Source organism: Crocuta crocuta, unplaced genomic scaffold, assembly GCF_008692635.1.
Source record: "Crocuta crocuta isolate KB4526 unplaced genomic scaffold, BGI_CrCroc_1.0 scaffold6, whole genome shotgun sequence".
Taxonomy (NCBI): domain Eukaryota; kingdom Metazoa; phylum Chordata; class Mammalia; order Carnivora; family Hyaenidae; genus Crocuta; species Crocuta crocuta.
This window is the reverse complement of record NW_027531917.1, coordinates 4,643,095-4,665,449: the sequence shown is the minus strand read 5'-3', so window position 1 is coordinate 4,665,449 and position 22,355 is coordinate 4,643,095. Positions and strand designations below refer to the sequence as shown.

The 22,355-nt window shown below is 35.2% G+C and overlaps 1 protein-coding gene across 1 annotated transcript; it reads left to right on the top strand.

The window, feature by feature from the left end:
• The first annotated feature begins 874 nt into the window (after positions 1-874).
• On the top strand, positions 875-1,804 carry LOC144240529 (olfactory receptor 5H2-like). Its single transcript, XM_077774903.1, has one exon. The coding sequence runs from the start codon at positions 875-877 to the stop codon at positions 1,802-1,804; it is 930 nt and encodes a 309-aa protein (XP_077631029.1).
• Positions 1,805-22,355: the final 20,551 nt, after the last annotated feature.

Genomic DNA, 22,355 nt, shown 5'->3' with positions numbered 1-22,355 from the left:
TATTTATCTCTTTGTCCTCCTCTTCATTGCCAATACTACATTACACATATACTAATAACTTTATGTACACTTGAACCAGCTAGAAGGAATTTTTAAAATGCAGATAATCAGACTTCATTCTTTACCCACTGAGTCAATACAATGAGTAATACGTCACAATCTGTATTTTGTACAAGAAGTTCCTCAGACAGTTCTGATATGTAATCTGGTTTGAGAGTCACTGAACAACAGTAAGAGCTTCCTAATTAGTATTCCTGACTCTAGTTTCCCCTCCCTGCAGCATATTTTCTGCATTACAAAGTATTTAATTTAAAAATTATTTTATGATGCTACTCCTTGTCTTAAAATTTTTTGGTGTATCCCTATTCCCTGGACCTCCACATGGATTTAATTAATTTCATCATAAGTCAAACTTCTTTTCCCTACACCCTCAACCATGTTTCAGACACAGAATTCCCTAACACACTCAGGTATCCCCATAAATTTAGTAATCATGTTTAGAATGTTTTTCCTTGGGGTGCCTCAGTGGCTCAGTTGGGTGAGTGTCTGACTCTGGCTCAGGTCATGATCTTATGGTTTGTTGGTTTGAGTCCTGTGTCAGGCTCTGTGCTAACAGTTCAGAGCCTAGAGCTCCTTTTTTCTAAATGTGTTAATTCCTATATATATTTTTTTACTTAAATAATTGGATTTCCCATTTCCTCAATTCCAAAATTAGTTTTCATATATTATAGTAGTAGTAAATAAAATTAAGTGCATTCTGGTTAGTGTATGGCTTTATTTCAACTACTTTCTCCCATTTTTCTTTTAATACAATCTTAGTGAATGTTCTTTTTACTTTTATGGCATTTCATTTCAGGGGTCATCCAGTAACAACATGGATCCTAAAAACGCAACAATGCTGACAAATTTTGTTCTCACAGGAATCACATATCAACCAGAATGGCAAATCCCTCTGTTTCTGATGTTCTTGGTGATATACCTCATTACTATTGTGGGAAACCTTGGACTAACCGCTCTTATCTGCAATGACCCTCAACTTCACATTCCCATGTACTTTCTCCTTGGGAGTTTAGCCTTTGTGGATGCTTGGATATCATCTACAGTGACCCCAAAGATGCTGGTCAACTTTCTAGCCAAGAGTAAGATGATAACTCTCTCTGAATGTGTGACACAATTGTTTTCCTTTGCATTCGGTGCCACCACAGAATGTTTTCTCTTGGCAACAATGGCATATGATCGCTACGTAGCCATATGCAAACCATTACTTTATCCAGTGATTATGACCTACAGACTTTGTACCTGGATGTTAGTTTCATCATTTGTAGGTGGATTTATTCATTCTATAGTTCATATAGGGTTTTTATTCAGATTAACCTTTTGTAATTCTAACATAATATATCATTTCTACTGTGACATCATGCCATTGTTTAAGATTTCCTGTACTGACCCTTCTATTAATATTCTGATGATTTTTATTTTCTCTGGGTCAATACAGGTATTTACCATTCTGATTGTTCTGGTCTCTTATACACTTATTCTCTTTATGATCTTAAAAAAGAAGTCTCTACAAGGCATAAAAAAAGCCTTCTCCACCTGTGGAGCCCATCTGTTATCTGTTTCTTTATACTATGGCCCTCTTCTCTTCATGTATGTGCACCCTGGATCCGCACAATCACATGATCAAGATATGATGGACTCTCTGTTTTACACTGTCATAATTCCTTTGTTAAATCCAATTATCTATAGCCTAAGAAATAAAAAAGTCATAGATTCACTAAGAAAAATGTTAAAAAGAAATCTTTAGATCTCATACTATTATCTGTTCTATTTTTTATTAAAACCATCACAAAATTATGCAGATTAGATATGGCTCTGTTTTGGTTAGTATGCAAAGACTGTGCAATTGTAGTTGCCTAGTATTTAATGATTTGTTAAACATGTGTTCATTTCATGCTGGAATAACTGAAGCATAAACAAAAATATTTTATTCTTTGTTATACACTATACTCTATTATAGTTTTATAAAATCATTAAGTACTATAATCATATAGTTTTTCTGAACAGGACTAAATTATGATGATTTGATACTTATACAGCCATGTAGCCTGGAGGCTCATATACATTTAACTCCACAGTGGAGGCAGGTTTGTGTTTGAATGAGCAGAGACAAATCCCAGAAATTCTGCTAGCCATCAAACCATCTTTCATTCCACTTTATTTGGCCATGGTGAATTTCACTTCATGTGGGGATTCATCTGTCATATCACTGAGGGATAAAAACAAAAAGGGGAGGGGGGGAGGGGCATGGAGGAGGGCACTTGTGGGGATGAGCACTGGGTGTTATATGGAAACCAATTTGACAATAAACTATTTGTAAAAAAAAAAAAAAACAAACAGGGGATCAATGGGAAAAATATGAGAAGGGAGTTAAGATGGGGAGGGTCAAGCCAAATTGTAAGAGATGCTCTTAGCCTAGGGTGCACCTATGAGAAACTGGATGAGGGGATTTGCCTCTCACTGTCTAGGATGCCTTCTACAGGCCTTTTCTAGCTGTGTGTGTATGTTGTAGGGTAATCTGAAAAGTTTCACTAATTCATAAAGCTAAGAGAGGAGACTAGAGAATTTAACTGGGATGGTCATGGGGAAGAAAAGGAAATGGTCAATCTTCCTAGAGTTTTTTTAAAGAATGAAGCTATAAGATAAATCAGTAACATGTAATTTTTTTAATGTGTTGTTGACACATGGGCTTCAAATGCATGTTTCCAAAATTCATATAATGTTAAGATAATATGATGTCATAGCATCAACTGAGTGGCTGGGAAAGACAAGAAAATGAACAAGATATTGGATGTTTTCTGTCTTAAGAATTTTTAAATGTTAGGTTCCTTCTATTCCATACTCTAAGTATAATAAGTGTCCTATTTCAAGTCCACTCCTGTTCTTCCCTTCTCAACACTGAAATTCCACACACCTTCTTACTGTTACCACTGAGGCCCTGACTCTGCTTCTGTGTTTTGCAAAACTCTGCTTATATTTTAAATCCTGTTGATACTATTACTTTCAGAACATAGCCACCAGGTTAGTCTTCATAAACAACTCTGATTAAATCATATCCCTTTTCAATAACTTTTAATGGGTTGTCATTGCTACCAGATTATGTGCAAATACAATCTGTTAAAATACACATGTACAACTTTATCTGTTCAATGTCTAGATTTTATATATTTTTTTCCATATATTTACATCCATTTATTCCTTCTCTCTGTGTTCCTCATCCTGGTTTACTCACCCTGACATTATTTTCAGTCCTTTCAAATAAAACCTTAGTTAACTCTGAAGTCTCTTCCTCTACAATTCTCCCTATTCTCCTGTGTTATACCCAAAAATGAGTTGCAGAAAGCTTTCTAACTACTTTTTACTCTATCAAGTACATGCTTTTGCTAATACAGGTCTCCCCACAGAGAAAAGGTGCCTTTTCTTCAAGGTCTATCTCAAATGTTACAGCTTTTATGATGCATTTCCAGATTATCTTGAAGAGAATAGTAATGCTCACTTGAAACATTTAGTTTACCCATTTGAAACATTTAGCAGTTTATTCTTCTTAGGTCATACTTGGCCTTGTATAATATTTTATTTTGGGGCTGCGAGCTTTTAAAAATTATTATTATTATAAATTAGATGTCTTAGTCTCTATATCTTACACACAAGGTCCTAAATAAGTATTTGTAAAATATATGTAAAAATGAATTGAATTTGAGAGCACAAGCACACAGAATGCAGTAAGAGAGCATCAGTCATTTTCAACCTTGCAATGAGCCCTGGCTCATTACTGGCTGATTACCAGGCCTGGGACAGCTGCTGCAGGCAAGCTTGCCTTCCTGTTTCTTTAGTGATGATTGCAAATATCACACACCTAAAGTGAATTATTCTTGTTCCTATTGCTAGGTAGGATTGGCTCCTGGGATAGACTTTGACAAAATATCAGGGAGAAGCTATTTAATTCGATGTTTGGTTTAAACATTTGTTTAGCTTAAAAGATATTTTAAAATACATCAACATTCAAAAAATATAATTATTCTATAATCTGGGGGTCCATGTCATAAGATTAGACCAGGTCATCCACTCTTGAGGGATATCCCCAAGTCTTAGAAAGGGGAGTAGTGGGTAACAGTCTAGATGTATTTATGCTTTTCCCTCAGAAAATCCATGTTATTGTATATGTCTGTAGTTTAAAAATTTTTTTGTTACTGTATAATTTTCTCAGTGTACTCATAGCTTCCTTTAATTGTCATGATTTTTACTTGTTCATTCACTATGATGATGACCTAATGACTAGACTGGTAATACAATAATTAGTATCTACTGACATCATAACAGTCTAGTTCCCTAAGTGATATTTTCCTTGAATGAGAAGATTCACATCAAGCTGACTATATGAGGGTGGTATGTTACCTGTCAGGTCTTGCTTTAGGTTTTATGAGTACAGGACAAAAAGTTGGGGGCTTCTCAAAGCTCAGACTTTCTCTGCAGCCTCCTCTTGTGCATGTCTGGTCTATGGATTCTTCTGGTCTAGTCTGACCTTTGGTACAATATGAATTACTCTATGCCTTCCAGAAATTCACCAAAATACCTATACCACTGATGTGACCCCATTCTCCATTACAGATATTTCTATTTTTGTACATCATTTCTGTCACTTCGGTGGCATGATGGGAAAGAGATAAAATATACATCTGTGCCAAAAACAACAACAACAACAACAAAAAAACCCTGCGGTTTGAACAAGATATGCTGCTGATTCCTTTTAAAAGAAACTGGAGGAGGAGGAGTTAAGATGGTAGAATACAAGGGAAATCCAAGGCTGGTCTCATCCTTCCAGCACAAGGAGATCAACATCAAATCATTTTTTTAAGTTTATTTATTTTGAGAGAGAGAACACATGTGAACAGGGGAGGAGCAGAGAGAGAGGGGAGAAGAGAGAATCCCAAGCAGGCTCTGTGCTGTCAGTGCAGAGCCCATTACAGGGCTTGATCCCAGGAAACCTGTGAGACCATGACCTAAGCCAAAATCAAGAGTCCAACACTCAACTGAATGAGCCACCCAGGCACCCCAACATTAAACCATTTTGTAAGATTTTTTTTGAGAGAGAAAAAGAGAGAAAGTGTGTGTGCACAGGGGAGAGGAGCAGAGGAAGAGAGATTCTTCAGCAGGCTCCCAATGTGGGGCTCAATCCCACAACCATGCAACTGTGACCTGAGTCAAAATGCAAAGTCTGATGCTCAACTGACTGAGTCACCCATGAGCCCCACATCAAACCACTGAACACCTACGATAACGATTTGAGGGTTAAGAGAACAATCTGCATAATTTGAGGGAGAGAATATGGTAGGTATATGGTGTGGAGAGAGAAACGGGGGAAAGAAAAGCCCTGGTGCTGGAGAGGGGTGGAAGCCTTTTTCATGGAGAGGATAGAGAGGGCTGGAGAGAGAACAGTGTGTTAGGTTAGTGCAAGAAAAGCACTCCCTCTGAAAGTAGCTAGAGAGAAGGAAAGAGTGGGGGAAAAAAGAGTGAATATAGGCACAGGGGACTGCACAAGAAAACTGTTCACCAAAATCACTGACAGGGAAAAAGGAAAGGGTTTCAATACTTCCAGTTTTATAAATAGCAGAGTACAGGGTCTGAAGTTTCAGAAGTCGACAAGGCAGAGAGCCCCAGGAGAGGGCAGCATGGTCTGAAAATCTACTGGGTTGCACAGGGAGAAGCGATTCCCCTGCTGGGAATGCATTTGGTAGAGGTGGTACAGCCTCTGCATGGGCAAAAAACCCTGTGGGCACCACTAAACTACCCCATTCACCAGAACAGGAATAAAGACGCTGGCTGAGGGCAGCAACCACTCATACTGGCTGTGTGTTGCTATTTACCATAAGTTCCAAGCTGCAGCTGCTCTGCAGTTGTATGACTCGTTTTCTGGGACAAGCTGACACTGGCCACAAGGTGGCAAGACCCTACCCCAGAGGATCAGCATGGGTCTAAAGCAGTGGGGCACCTCCAAGTGTGGAGATTTTGAAAGATAGCCATGAATGAAAACCCAGGAGGGTGGCACTTCCTGGCAGGAGCACAGCTCAGGCACAGACAGGGGGAAGGCAGGGATCTGATAGAAGCCAGGAAAGAGGAGAGGTGACTGATCTACTCTATTAGGGTGCGAACATTCCACTCCAGAGACTGGGGGGAGCCATTTTCACCACAAGCCCAACAGTACTAATCCACCTCAGTGAGCTAAACATGGCCACCTTTACACAAAAACCTGTCCCCCTGCGCCCTCCAAGCCCATCTCCACTAGAACAAGTCTTTGTGAGAATCAAAGCAGCAGGTTCCTCTAGCAGAAGATTAGCACAAACCCCTTCAGTGTGCTACCATCTACTGCTCACAGAGTTCTGCAAAGTTTCAACTCTAGGAGAAACTAGATGTAGCTTCCTTTGGATTTTTGTTTGTTTACTTTTGGGTTTCTTTTTTTTTTTTTTTTTTTTTTTTTTTGGTTTTTTTTTTTTTTTTTTTTTGCTTTTGTTTTTGGATACACAAAGAGCAAATTTTTTTTCCTTTATCATATTTTATTTTTTTAATTTTTAATTTTTTTTTCCTGTTTTCCTATGAAGCTTCTCTTAAAAGCAGACCAAAAATGCACCTAGGACCTAGCTTCCTTCATTTACATTTTGTTTAAATTTAAAATTTTTATTTTATTAATTTTTTTCCTGCAAAATAGCAAGATAGAGGAATTCACGACAAAAGAATGAACAGGAAGAAATGACAGCCAGGCATTTAATCAACACAGATATAAGAAAGATGTCAGACTAAAATTTAAAAAAATTGTAATGATTCTAGCTGGGCCTGAAAAACACATAGAAGATACTAGAAAATCTTTTACTGCAGGGATAAAAGAGCTAAAATCTAGTCAAGCCAAAATTTAAAATGCTATAACCAAGATGCAAACCCAAATGGATGCCATGACAGTGAGAATGGACAGAGCAATGAGTCAGTGATACAGAATAATAAAATTATGAAAAATAATGAAGTTGAAAAGAAGAAGGAAATAAGGTAATGGATCATAAAGGCAGACTTAGGGAACTTAGCAACTTTTAAAATGGAATAACATTCACATAATAGGAGTACTAAAAGATGAAGTGTACTTCAGGGGCAGAGGTTTTATGTGAGCAAATTCGGGCTGAAAATTTCCCTAATCTGGAGAAGCACACAGACAGAAAAATCCAAGATGCACAGAGAACTCCCATTAAATTTAACAAAAACCAATGGTCACCAAGGCATACCATAATCAAATTTACAAAATAGCAAGGAAAGAATCCCAAGAGCAGCAAGAGGAAAAATATCCTTAACCTACAAGGGAAGACAGGTCAGATTCACAACAGATCTTTTGACAGAAACTTGGTAGGCCAGAGAGAAGAGGCAGGATATATTAAACATGTCGAGTGGGAAAAATATGCAGCCAAGAATACTCTATCCAGCAAAGCTGCCATTCAGAAAAGAAAGATAAAAAGTTTTCCAGACAAACAAAAACTAAAGGAGTTAGCGACCACGAAATCAGCCTAGCAAGAAGTATTAAGGGGGATTCTTTGTGTGGGGGAAAAAGACCACAAGCAACAAAGACTAGAAAGGAACAGAGAACATCATCAGAAACACAAACTTTACAGGTAACACATGGCATAAAACCCCTATCTTTCAATGATCACCCTGAATGTAAATGGACTAAATGCTTCAATCAAAAGACATAGCATACCATAATTGATTTTTAAAAAAGAAAGAAAAAAAAAACCAAGATCAATCTATATGCTACCCACAGGGGACTCATTTTAGACCTAAAAAATATTGGCAGATTTAAAGTGAGGTAATGGAGAATAATCTATCATGCTAATGGAGGCCAAGAAAGAATTCTCATACTTATATCAGACAAACCAGATTTTATCTAAAGGCTATAACAGAAGATGAAGAAGGGCATTATATTATAATTAAGGAGTATACATATGTATATATATTAAGAATATCTAATAATCTAAAATATGTCCTCAACTTCAGAGCACCCAAATATAGAAATCAATTAATAACAAACATAAGAAAACCCATTGCCAATAATACAATAATCGTAGGTGACTTTAATATTCCACTTACAGCAATGGACAGATCATCTAAGCAGAAAATCAACAAGGAAACAATAACTTGGAATGACACACTGGACAGATGAACTTCACAGATATATTCAGAACATTCCATACTAAAGCAGAAGAATACACATTCTTTTCGAGTGCACATAGAACATTCTCCAGAATCACATACTGGGTCACAGATCCTACTTCAACAAATACAAAAAGATTGAGAGCATACCATGCATATTTTCAGACCAGAATGCTATGAAACGTGAAGTCAGCCACAAAAAAAATTTTTTTTCCAAAAGACCACAAATACTTGGAAGTTAAAAATATCCTATTAAAGAATGAAATGGTTAACCAGGAAATTAAAGAGGAAACTAAAAAGTAGATAGAAGCAAATGAAAATGAAAACATGATAGTCCAAAATATTTGGGATTAAGCAAAGACAGTCCTAAGAGGGAAGTATATTGCACTGAAGGCCTATCTCAAGAAGCAAGAAAGGTCTCGAATACACAGCCTATTCTGTCACCGAAAGGAGTTGGAAAAGGAAAGAAAATAAAGCCTAAAGCCAGCAAAAGAAGGGAAATCATAAAGATTAGAGCAGAAACAAATAAAATAGAAACAAAAAAATAGAACAGATCAACAAAAATAAGAGCTGGTTCTCTGAAAGAATTAATAAAATTGATAAACCCCTAGCCAGAAATATCAAAAAGGAAGGAGAAAGGACCAGAATGAATAAAATCACAAATGAAAGAGGAGCAAGCACAACCATCACCACAGAAATATAAACAATTATAAAAGAATACTATGAAAAATTATATGTGAACAAACTGGGCAATCTGGACGAAATGGATAAATTCCTAGAACATACAAACTACAAAAGCTGAAACAGGAAGAAATAGAAAATTTGGAACAGACCCGTAACCAGCAAAGAAATTGAAATAGTAATAAAAAATCTCCCAACAAACAAGAGTTTAAGGCCAGAAAACCCACTAGGAGAATTCAGCCAGATATTTATTTAAATAAGAGTTAATACCTATTTTCTCAAACTGGTCCAAAACATAGAACTAGAAGGAAAATTTCCAAACTCATTATGTGAGGCCAGAATTACCTTGATTTCAAAACAGGACAAAGACCCCAATGAAAAGTAAAGTAACAGGTCAATACCCCTGATGAACATGGATGCAAAAATTCTCAACAAGATACTAACAAACTGAATATAACAGCACGTTAAAAGAATTATTTACCACAATCAGGTGGGATTTATTCCTGGAGTGCAAGGGTGTTTCAGTATTCACAAATCAATCAAAGTAACACACCACATTAATAAAAGAAAGGATAAGAATTACATGATCCTCTCAATAGATGCAGAAAAGCATTTGACAAAGTACAGCACCCATTCTTGATCAAAACCCTCAACAAAGTAGGTTTAGAGGGAACACACCTCAACATCACAAAGGCCATTTAAGGAAAATATGGCTAGTATCATCCTCAATGGGGAAAAACTCAGATCTTTCCCCCAAAGGTCAGAAATATGAAGGGATGTCCACTTTTACCACTGTTGTTCAACATACTGTTGGAACTCCTAGCCTCAGCAATCAGACAAAAAACAAGGCATCCAAATTGTCAAGGAAAAAGTCAAACCTTCGCTATTTGCAGACAACATAATACTCTATGTAGAAAACCCAAAAGACTCCACCAAAAAATTGCCAGAACCAATACATGAATTCAGCAAAGTTGCAGGATATAAAATCAATGTGTAAAAATCTGTTATGTTCCTGGACATCAATAATGAAACAGCTAAAAAAGAAGTAAAGGAATTGATTCCATTTGCAATTGCACCATGAACAACCAGATGCCTAGAAATAAACCTAACCAAAAAAGTAATAGACCTAGAACACTTATGAAAAAAATTGAAGAGGACACAAAGAAATGGAAAAGCATTCTTCATGGACTGGAAGAACATTGTCAAAATGTCCATACTACCTAAAGCAATCTACACATCTAATGCAATCCTGATCTAAATACCATCAGCATTTTTCACAGAGCTTAGAACAAACAATTCTAATATTTGTATGAAACCACAAAAGACCCTGAATAGCCAAAGCAATTCTGAAAAAGAGACAAAGCTGGAGGCATCTCTATTCTGGACTTCAAGCTACATTACAAAGCTTTATTCATCAATATAGTATGGTACTGATGTGAAAAAAGACACATAGATCAATGGAACAGAACTGAAAACCCAGAAATGGATCCACAACTATATTGTCAACTAATTTTTGACAAAGCAGGAAAGAATATCCAATACAAAAGGAGTCTCTTCAACAGATGGTGTTGGGAAAACTGGACAGTGACATGCAGAACAATGAAATAGACCATTTTCTTAGACCACACACAAAAATGAATTCAGAATGGATTTTTAAAAATCTAAATGTGATGTAGGAAACAATCAAATTCCTAGAGGAGAACACAGGCAGAAACTTCTTTGACATCGGCTGGAGCAACTTCTTACTAGACGTGTCGCTGGAAGCAAGGGAAACAAAAGCAAAAAATAAACTATTGGGACTTCATCAAAATAAAAGGCTTCTGCACAGTGAAAGAAAATATTGATAAAACTAAAAGACAGGGGCGCCTGGGTGGTTCAGTCAGTTAAGTGTCCGACTTTGGCTCAGGTCAACCATGATCTCATGGTTCGTGGTTTTGAACCTTGTGTAGGGCTCTGTGCTGACAGCCAGCTCAGAGCCTGGAGCCTGTTTAAGATTCTGTGTCTCTGTCTCTCTCTGCCCCTCCCCTGCTCACACTGCCTCTCTCTCTCTCTCTCTCTCTCTCTCTCTCTTTCTCTCTCTCTCAGAAATAAATAAAACATTTAAAAAATAAAAAAAATAAACTGGTTCTAACAGGTTACTGGTTTCCTCATTGAATAAATAAAATCTTAAAAAAAAAAACCCTAAAAGACAGCCTACAGAAGGGGAGAGGATATTTGCAAATGACATATCTGATAAAGGGTTAGTATCCAAAATCCATAAATAACTTATCAAACTCAACACCCAAAATACAAATAATCCAGTTAAGAAATGGGCAGAAGTCATGAACAGACACTTTTCCAAAGAAAATATCAAGATGGCTGAGACACATGATGTGTTCAACATCACTCATCATCAGGCAAACACAAATCAAAGTCACAGTGAGCTACCACCTCACACCTGTCAGAATGGTTAAAATTAACAACACAAGAAACAACAGGTGTTGGCGAGGATATAGAGAAAGGGGAAGCCTCTTGCACTGTTGGTGGAAATGTAAACTGGTGCTCCCTTTCTGAAGACAGGTATGGAGTTCCTTGGAAAGTTAAAATATTAAGTACCTCATGATTCAGCAATTGCACTACTGAGTATTTACACAAAGGATAAAAAAAAATACAGACTCAAATGGGGACATGTATCCTGATGTTTATAGCAGCATTATCAATAATAGCCAAACTATGGAGAGAGCTCTAATTTCCATCAACTGATGAATGTATAAAGAAGAAGTGGTGTGTGTGTGTGTGTGTGTGTGTGTGTGTGTGTGTGCGCGCGCACATGCACAGGTAATTAAATTATGTCATAAGGATGGGACCTTCATGATGTGATTAGTGCCCTGATAAGAAGAGGAAGAGAGAAGAGAGGTCTCTCTCTACATGAGTACTCACCTAGAAAAGGACATGTAAGCAGACTGAGAAGACAACTGTGTATAAGCCAAGAAATAGGATCTTACCGTGTACCGTACTGCTTGTACCGTAATTTTGAATTTACCATCGTCCAGGACCGTAAGAAATGTCTGTTGTTTAAGTTACCCAGCATTTGATATTTTTATAGCAGCCAAGTAAACTAAGACAACAACTATTTTAAAATAACCAGAGAAACAAAATTGTTATATCAAGATATTTACAGACCGGTCAAAATGGACTTTTCTACATACCTTCTATTTCCTATTTAAATAGCCCTATGTAAATATTCTAAAGTTTCTACTCTCTATATTCTACTTTCTTCTCTGTTTTGGGTAGGTACTTGTAGATTTCAATAGAACATCTATTGTCAAGGTGAAGAACTGTGCATATATATTTTTAACTTTATTCATTTTGAGAGAGAGAGAGAGAGAGAGCGCGCACAAGTGGGGGAGGGGCAGGGAGTGAGGGAGGGGAGAGAGGAGGAGAGACAGAGAGAGAAAGAGAGAGAGAGAATGAATCTCAAGCAGGATCCATGCTGTCAGTGTGGAGCCTGATGCAGGACTCAAACCCACGAACCATGAGATCATGACCTGAGCTGAAACCAAGAGTTGGATGCTCAACTGACTAAGCTGCCCAGGTGCCCTGAACTGTGGTTATTTTTACAACTTTTTCATGGGAACCATGATGGACAGTGATCGTAGCAAATTAAAACGCATTGCCTCATTTCAATAAGGTTAATAGGAGGGAAATATGTCCATCAGAAAAAAATTGTCAAGTTGGATCCACTTTTGTACAATTATTCTCAAATAGTTTCATCTTTAAGATATTCCACTTGCTATAATAATGTGATGTTTATCTCTTCTGAGGAGATACTCTCTAAATGAGACTTATTTGACAGTAATAACCAATGATCTTATATTTCCTGTATTTTTAAAGAAAAAGAAATTCATTAAATGTACAGTGATGGTTAAAGAGATTTCAAGATGTCTGAGGTTGTAATTTGAAACAAAAAACAATACCCAAAAGAAAAAACTGATACCCAACTATACAATTTTTCTTACCTACTTGAAATATAAATACTCAAATAAGTTATAAAAGGATGGGGAAAAAACGTAACATGCAAATATTATAAAAAATATTAGTATCAACCAACTTTATATTATTAAACACTTCACCAAAGAGCAGCAGAATACATAATATTTTAAAAAGCACACAATTAACATCTATCAAGATATAATAAATTACTGGATATGTTATTTATGTATACTTTTTGTTTGCTTGAAATATTCCATTGCATTCTACTCTTCTTTGGAATAAATTAGAGAGATATTTTAAAGCACGGAAAGACATTTTTAATTTGTTATGCCAATTTTTTTCTTAAGAAAGAATCTCAAACTCACTATCTTTACTGGAGAAAAAATTACTAAAACCAGACAATTTATGCCTCCCCAAAGAGTTTACTTTTACCAGAGATCAATGCCCTAAAACAAAGGAGTAAATTTCTAACATTTATTTATTTTTGAGAGACAGAGCATGAGCAGCAGGGGATGGGCAGAGAGAGAGGGAGGGAGACACAGAATCCAAAGCAGGCTCCAGGCTCTGAGTAGTCAGCAAAGAACCCGATGCAGAGTTCAAAACCACAAACTGTGAGATCATGGAGCCAAAGTCAGACGCTTAACTGACTGAACCACCCAGGCAACCCAGGAGTAAAGTTCTTATACTCTTTTTTTTAGTTTCTTTCTTTCCTTTCTTATCCTTTTCTTCCCTTTCTTTCCTTTTATTTTATCCCTTCCCTTCTTCTTTCTTCTTGTTTCCTCCCTATAGTGAGTTATTAAAAAAACTGACAAATTTTTAAAAATTGAAGCCTTTTTAAGCAGAATTAATATACAAAACCTATTGGTTTCTAATAACTTTCTTTATGTAGACTTACTGATAACTAGTGTTTTATATATGGATTAGATCTTCCAATTTAATAAACTCATGTAACATATGGAGGGCAAAATAGGGCAGATTCCCCCTTTGTCTCCCAGTGCAAGTGAATAAGTGGGCTCAAGACGACACGAGTGGGACAGCAGATACCCTCCATGTTCCACTGTCTCATATCAGCTTTGTGGAAGTGGGAGGGTGCAGTTGCAGTCACCGTGGAAGTGGTGCTAGTAGCAGGTTCCTAACCTGTAGATGCAGAACTACAGCTGTGACCTTGAAAACAAAGCCCAGTGGTCAAATCCTGACTTCTGTTTCTCCAGTCTTTCCAGTGATGTTTTTAAGGCACCTAATTTCCTACATTTCTTTTTGACATTTAAATAGTGGTTTCTGTTTCCTGCATCAAAATGTGACAGAGTCTCTTAGGACTCATATCTATAACTTTATAATACTAGAAAACTTTACAAGAGTAATATATTATTGAAACCATTTTAATATCTAAATGAGTTTTTATACAGATATACATGTATTTGTATATATATATAATTGGCAAAAATCATAAATATAGATATATAAAATTACAAATTTAGTTATCCAATTGACTATCTTTATTTAACAAAATAGAGAGATATCTGAAAAAGTACAGAGTACCTCATAGTGAAGAAAATTTACTGTAGAAAATCAAGTTTCCTTTTGTTCAAGCACAAATTAGAGCACAAATGGATTTTAAGATACCCCACTAGATTACTCTAAAATTAATATGTTGGGAGAAGGTAGTCTTCAGGAACCCCCAATGAATTGCAACTAATAGCATCAATCATGTAAGTACCACAGGCTCTAGAAAGCAGTTGGCTGATCAACAAATTATAGCTGCTTCAAACAGATTTTTATCTTATACATTTTTTAAAAGTTTATGAAATGATAGAAAGATAACTAGATTTATGGTCTGAATACCTAGAAATAATTTGTTGTATGATTTGGAGAAAGTCTAAACAATTTACCCCATCTGCTAAATGGGGAAATAACTATTCTTCAAGAACTACTGCAAGAGTTAAAGGAGATAATATATGAGAAAATGTCTCATAAACAAAAATACTCCACACTTACACATTTTATCTCTGGTCATTCTTCAACAAAAAATTATAAATCCACAAATTTCAAAATTCCTATGCAGCAATCTGTTTTGGTCTCTTGAGTCCATGGCTCTTCTCTCTTAACTAATTTTGAGTTTGGCAATAGCTAATCAGTGGAAGATGAAACATGTTTTATATAAGCACGATCATCCATATGAGATACTAAACTTGGATAAATTCTCTCTTTTTATGTTTTGCATCAAAGAATATTGTATAATAATATATACCAAGATAAGCAAGAAAACCCCACCTCTGTAGGTTTAATTATATCCAAGTAAATTTCATAAGAATAAAGACACATTTTTTAAATGTCTACTTTTTTGAAAGAGAGAGAGAGAGCACGTGATGGGTGAGGGGCAGAGAGAGAGGGAGACAAAGAATCTGAAGCAGGTCCAGGCTCTGAGCTGTCAGCACAGAACCCAATGTGGAGCTCAAACTCATGAGCCAAAGTCGAACGCTTAACTGACTGAGCCACCCAGGTGCCCTCAATAAAGACACATTTAACAGAAAGTTGTTTTGTATAAATAAATTTTTCTTCACTTTGAAGGCATTGATGGCTTGCATTATTTTTTCTGAGGTATTTATATCTAGGTAAGTTTTATTATAATATTAAACATGTTAAGAAAATTTACACAAAAAATATATAACTAAAATATTTAGATCCCTGAGTGGTCAGTCAGTTAAGCATCAGTCTCTTGGTTTTGGCTAAGATTCTGGCTATTCTCACAGTTCATGGGATCAAGCCCCAGGTCAGGCTCCACACTGACAGCATGGAACTTGCTTGGGATTCTCTCTCCCTCTCTTTCTTTCCCTCCCCTGCTTGTGTGCATGCTCTCTCTCTCAAAACAAATAAACAAACTTAAAAAATTTAAATTTGTTGATTGTGGAAGATGCAGTAAACTTTGAATTGTATTCTATGAAAGTGGCACCTATGAGGGAGCCAAGACAGAAAGGATCACTAACAACAACAAATGACCACAGACTTTTCATCAGAAATAGAGCCCCAAAGCCAGTAGAAACAACAGCTTTAAAGTGATGAAAGAAAAAAAGAAAATGCGTCAACCAAGAATTCTCTATCTGGCAAAATTGTCCTTTAAAAGTGAGGGAGAAATTAAGACATTCTTAGATAAACAAATTTTGAGGGAGTTCATTAATACTAGATCTGCAGTATCAAAAATGTTAGATGGAGTCCTGCAGTTTGAAGTAAAAGAATACTTGAAAATAACCTGAAGCTATATGAAAAAAATAAATATTTAAGTAAAGGTAAATACATGAGTAATTATGAAAGCTATTATTGTAACAATCATGTGTAACCCTACTTTTTTGTTTTCTACATGATTTAAGAGACTGATACATTTTTTTAAATTATTACTCTAAAAACCAGTATTGTTTAACTTGTTTGTAACTCCACATTTTGTTTGCTACATAACTTAAAGGACTAATACATTTTTCAAAAAACTATGTTTTGGGGAGCCTTGGTGGCTCAGTTGGCTAAGTGTCAGACTTCAGCTCAGGTCATGATCTCACAGTTCATGGGTTTGAGCCCTGCGTCGGGCTCTGTGCTGACAGCTAGCTCAGAGCCTGGAGCCTATCTTCAGATTCTGTGTCCCCCTCTCTCTCTGACCCTACCCTGCTCACGCTATCTCTATCTTTCAAAAATAAATTTAAAAAATTATGTTTTTGGACACACAATGGATAAAAATGTAATTTTGTGACATAACAAACTGAAAGGGTAGAGATGGACTTGTTAAAGAGGCAGTTTTTATATTTTATTAAAGTTAAACTGGTATAAATTAAAATCAGAAAGCTATAACTTTAGGATATCAAGTGTAGTCTCCATGGAAACCACAAAGAAAATAACTAAAGAATATACAAAGAAAGAAATGATTAAGAAACAAGTATTTCACTACAAAAAAATCAACCTACAAAAGAAGACAGTAATGCAGGAAATGAAAGAAAAAAAAAAAACCCTATAAGGCATATATAAATCAAGTGGCAAAGGACAGAAGTGTTTCCCTATCAGTAATTACTTTAAATGTAAATGAATTAAATTCTCCAATCAAAAGATCAGCTTGATGGAATGGATAAAAACACAGGGTCTACAGCAATAGCACNAAACAAACAAAAAAAAAAACACAGGGTCTAATTACACTGTCTGCAAGAAGGCTCATTCTAGAGCCAAAGACCCAAATAAATTCAAAGTGAAAAGATTATGTCTTAATCACCTTGGTCCTCAATAATGAAATATCATAAACTGGGTGACTTCTCTACAATATTTCTCATGGTTCTTGAGGCTAAAAGTCAGAGATTATGGTGTCAGTATGATAGGGCTCTAGTAAGTTTCTGCTTCCTGGTTTGCAGGTGGCTTCCTTGTATCCTCGTATTGATTGTATCCTTACTGATAGATAGCAGAGACAGGAAGGAATCTCTCTCCTGTATCTTATAAAAGCATTAATGCTATCTACGAAGACACAACTCTCATGACCTAATTACCTCCTAGAGGTCCTACCTCCTAATACACACTGGAACGTGTGAATTCAGTATATGAATTGGAGAGGAGACCACAAACATTGAGTTCATAACATTGGGGGGGGGGGCCATCTGTTCATATGTTATGGAACAACAGTTTATAACAGGGGAGTCCGTGGCCTCCCAAATTCATGTTCTCACATACAAAATATATTCATTAAATCACAACAACACCTGCTCCAGCATAATTTCTAAAATACAAAGCCCAAAATCTCATAGAATTATTTAAATCATATGTGGATGACTTAAAGTATGATTCAAAATATTATTCCTACTCAGGTACACATACAGACTCAAAGTATAAGTCCTCCTGAATCAAAACTCCTTTCCAGTTGGGATCCTATAAAACAAAATAAGTTATGCATATTATATGTAAAAGATGAATCACTAAATTCTCCTCTTGAAACTAGTATTAACCATATGTTAACTAACTAGAATTTAAATTTAAAAACTTGAAACAAAAAAAAACAAGCAAAAAGAAAAAAACCAATGTACTCCAAAAAAACCAATCCCCCAAAAGTATCAACAAATCAAGTCCAGCAATAGAAAGAATAATATAATCTTACGCGCTTATGGCAATTTTATTCCAGAAATGCAAGACTGGTTTAATAATATGAAAATTAATCACTTTAATTCATATCAACAAAGAAAAAATAGGATTATATCAATAGATGCAAAAAATGCATGTGAGAAAATAACATTCATTCTTCATTAAAAAAGAAACTATCAACAGTCTATGAATAAAAGGGAATTTCCTTAACTTGATAAAGGTCATCTATGTAAAACCTATAGTTAATTTTATGGATAATGAGGAAATACTAAACATTTTGCCCTGAAATTGGGAAGAACAGAAGAATGTTTACCACTCCTATTCAATACTTTACTGGAGTTCCTAGTCATCATAATAATGTAAGATAAATAAATAAAAGGCATAAAGAAAAAAAAGGAGCAAAAGTCTCTCTATTTAAAGAGGACATAATTGTTTACATGGAGAATTCTAAGGAATCCATAAAGTAGTGATAACTAAATTAATAGCTTAATTTAGTAAGATTGTAGTATAAAAGGTTATTACATATATACACATACTTAGAAAGTAAAAGTGAACTCCTATTACAATATTATAAAAATTAAAAATAACTAAGAAATTTTAAAATGATATAAAGGGTCTGTATTCTGAATATTTATAGCATTGCTAAGACATTAAAGGGAATTTGAATATAAAAAATAAGCTATTTTCATAGATTGAAACATTCAATATCATTAGAATGTTAATTCTTCCCAAATTTATCTATTGATTCAATGCATTTCCAATCAAAATATTGTGATCCTGCATAGAAATTAACAAGCTGATTCCAAAATTTAAATGAAAGGTAAAAAATCTAGGATATCCAAAGCAATTTTTGAAAAACAGATTGAAGGACTTACTGATTAATTTCAGTGCTAACTATAAAGCTATCCTAGTTAATACAGTTTTATATGGAAATAAGACTATATAAGTAGATCTGTCGAAAATCAAGCACAGAGATAGGCTCACACATGTGAAAAAACTGATTTTTAACAAAGACTTAAAAGCATTCAAATGAAGGAAGAAAGTCTTTTCATTATATTATTCTTGAGAAACTATATACCTATTTTAGAAAAAATAAATCTTATCATATATAATAACTAATTCAAGACTAATCATAGACCTCAAAGTTAAGCTTCTAAGAGAAAATTATCTTCAAGAACTGTGGCTAGGTAATGTAGCTTAGGAAGGACATAGAGAGTAAAACCATTTTTAAAATGATAAATTAGGCCATCAAAATGAAAATTTCGGTTCATGAAAAATACCATTAATAAAACAAATAGGTATGCTCAAAACTAGGAGAGAACATTTGTAAAACTATATCTGACAAAGAACAAGTAAACAAAATAAATATAAAAAACTACTACAATTAGAAAAAACACAAGTCTCTCAATGAAAAATGGGCAGAGCCAACTGGCCTTTACGCCAAGTGAAATGGGAATCTATTGAAGTGTTTTGAGCAGAGTGGCTTTACATAAACTTCTAACTCTGGGTGCTCAACTGATATAAGACTGTAAGATGCAGGGAAATTTGTTAGATGACTTTCGCATTAATATGTAAGAAATGGTGGCTTGCATTAGGATGGTAAAAAACATTGAATTTTTAATACATTTTGATAGTAGTGCTATCATTTTTGATGACTAATCGTATTTTTTGCCTGAATAACCGAAAAAATGGAGTCACCGTTTTGTAAAATAGAGATGACACAGGAAAAACAAAATTGGGGATTGATAGTAATAAAGAAGCTCAGGGTTAGTCATAATAAGTTTGAAATGCTTTACACAGAGATGTCCAATAGGCAGCTGGATATACATGATGAATTTGACAGTTAATAACTGAAGAAATAGCTTTAGTTTTCCCTGGCACAAAACTTTGTTTTGAAAAAAGAGAGAGAGAGAGAGTTTTCTACTCCTCTTTCTTAAGCTAGACCAACCTCCCTTCAGAGATGATCTGATTTGATCCAAGACAAATCCAGAACAGCTAGCTCTCTCCTTGAAAAAAGAATTAATAAAACACCCTGCAAAGAGAGAACTCAATATAGAGATTGAACGAGTTGAGGAGAATACCAGGAACGAAGAATCTGCCAAGCCCCACTCCCACACCTGGAGACAAGTCAGCTGAATAAAGGACAAGAATAGGAAGTACCAGAAAAGCAAGAAAAAAAAAAGATGGAGACAGAAAAAATGGGGAAAAGAAGAGAAATATTTAGGTCAGAACAAGTGATAAATGTAGATCTAGAGCTGGGGAAAGGGCAGAAGAGGGAATTTATAAGGGAAGAAATGAGAAGTGGAAGTCACTCCATAATGTTTTATATCCATTACAACTATCTATGTCTTTAAAAATGGATGAAATTAAGACTTTCCAAAAGAAACTGGAGTTTCTTTCCCTTTATTCATTATCTCAAAGTTTACCATTAGACTAGACTCCAAGATTTATACTGATTTTTTGTGCATTATAAACATAAAATAATAGCTTCAACAAACCTGACACAGATAACCCAAAGATTCTTCTCTCATTTTATTATGAAACAAAGGAGATGGGCTTCTTTAACTATTTCTCAGAAATGACCAACATATTTCCCTTTATGAAACTATCATTAGTCTTTGAAAAATAATCCATCAATTCTTTTTCATTTTGAGAAAGAATCACTGGGGACAGTACTCTAGTTAATGCTCTCATTTACTTGTTACCTGAGGACATACCTAGACAATTAACATTGTCTGTTGAATATATAGAGTGAATCTGAGACAGTTCTCCAGAGACTCTATTAAAAGTTTGATGTTTAGAGACTGGGGCTAGGGAAATTTATGTAACTGTAAACATGTATCTGTAATTCATGTGCAATGTTCAGAGGACATTATTAGGGAATCAACAGGGATTTTGGCGACCCTGGTGTCATCAAATGAGAAAACAGAATCTCATTTTATATAATATTGATACTATAAATGTGCTTACATTATATCAATAAAACCTACAAGTCAATGTTGGCAATTAAGGACAGATTTTTTTCTCTGCTCTGTCCCTAAAGCCAAACTGACTGCACTTCTCTCCACCTGCCACTTGCTATTAACCTGAAGTTAACGCATTAGGGCAAGATGCTAATGGTAATGACTGCTCTCTGAAATTTCTTATAACCCATCTGTCTGCTCATTCAGCACCAATTCTTTTTCCCTCTAACCTCTAATTCCATTCCCTATCCCATACCTTTGGGGATTCCTCAGATTTGGTAGTTCTGATTCCTAGATACTCCAAAGAAGTTGTCTCTTTTTCCTAATCTGAATTCAAAGCTGGCTCCAGATTACATTAATAGAAATATGCATCAGGAGTTCATTAGCACATTGGCTCCTAAAAAATGTGAAGGTTAAGGGAATTGAGCCCCCAGTCAAAAATTCACATTTATCTATTGATTCCTGCAAAACTAAACTACTAAAAGCCTACTGTTGACTGAAAGTGTTACTGATTAATATATATTTTGTATGTTATATGTATTATATACTGTATTCTTACAATAAATTAAGCTAGAGAAAATGTTATTAAAAATAATAAGAAAGGGAAGATGTATTTGCAGTGCTGTAATGTAGTTACAAAAAAATCCACATATAAATGCCCCTCTGCAATTCAAATCCATGTTGTTCAGGGATCAACTGTATTTTTAATCCCCCCCCAAATCTCCTTGAGCTATTCATATAGAATAAATTGGATACTGGCCTAAATGAAGGCAGCAGTATACTCAATTATTAATGATGGCAAAATAGAGTGGTGACGTACATTAATAAACTCTAAATTTGAAACCCTGGGTTCTGAAGTTTGGCTTTACCACTTACTAGCCATAGTAAGAGTTGAGTCACAAACTCTCTGTGCCTCAGAGTTTCATCATTTGTAAATTGGGGGAAACTGGTGAGAATAATATCTTTGACTGTAGAGATTAGTTGTAAAGATTTCTAAGAGTAATTGTTGTATTTAACACAGAATCTGGCGCAGAGAAAGAACCTAACAAATGCTAGTTAGAATGTTATAATAATCTTGACAAAATTGAAGTCATGGAATTAGGTGCATACATCTATTCTGGATCAAAGAACATGATCACAACAAATGTACTTGGCCATGTGGAATCTTTCATTGAGTTTACATATTGAATGTTCTGATCATCTTCCAAATGTGAATGAATAGGTTCTTTCACAGCTTTCTAGAATGTTGGGGTACTATTTAGATGGCATTTTGTTCAATTACTAGACAAATCTATTCTTTTTTTATCCCAGTTTTATTGATATATAATTGATATATAACATCATGCAAGTTTAAGGTATAAAATGTAATGAATCAACATTTGTATACATTGCAGTGAT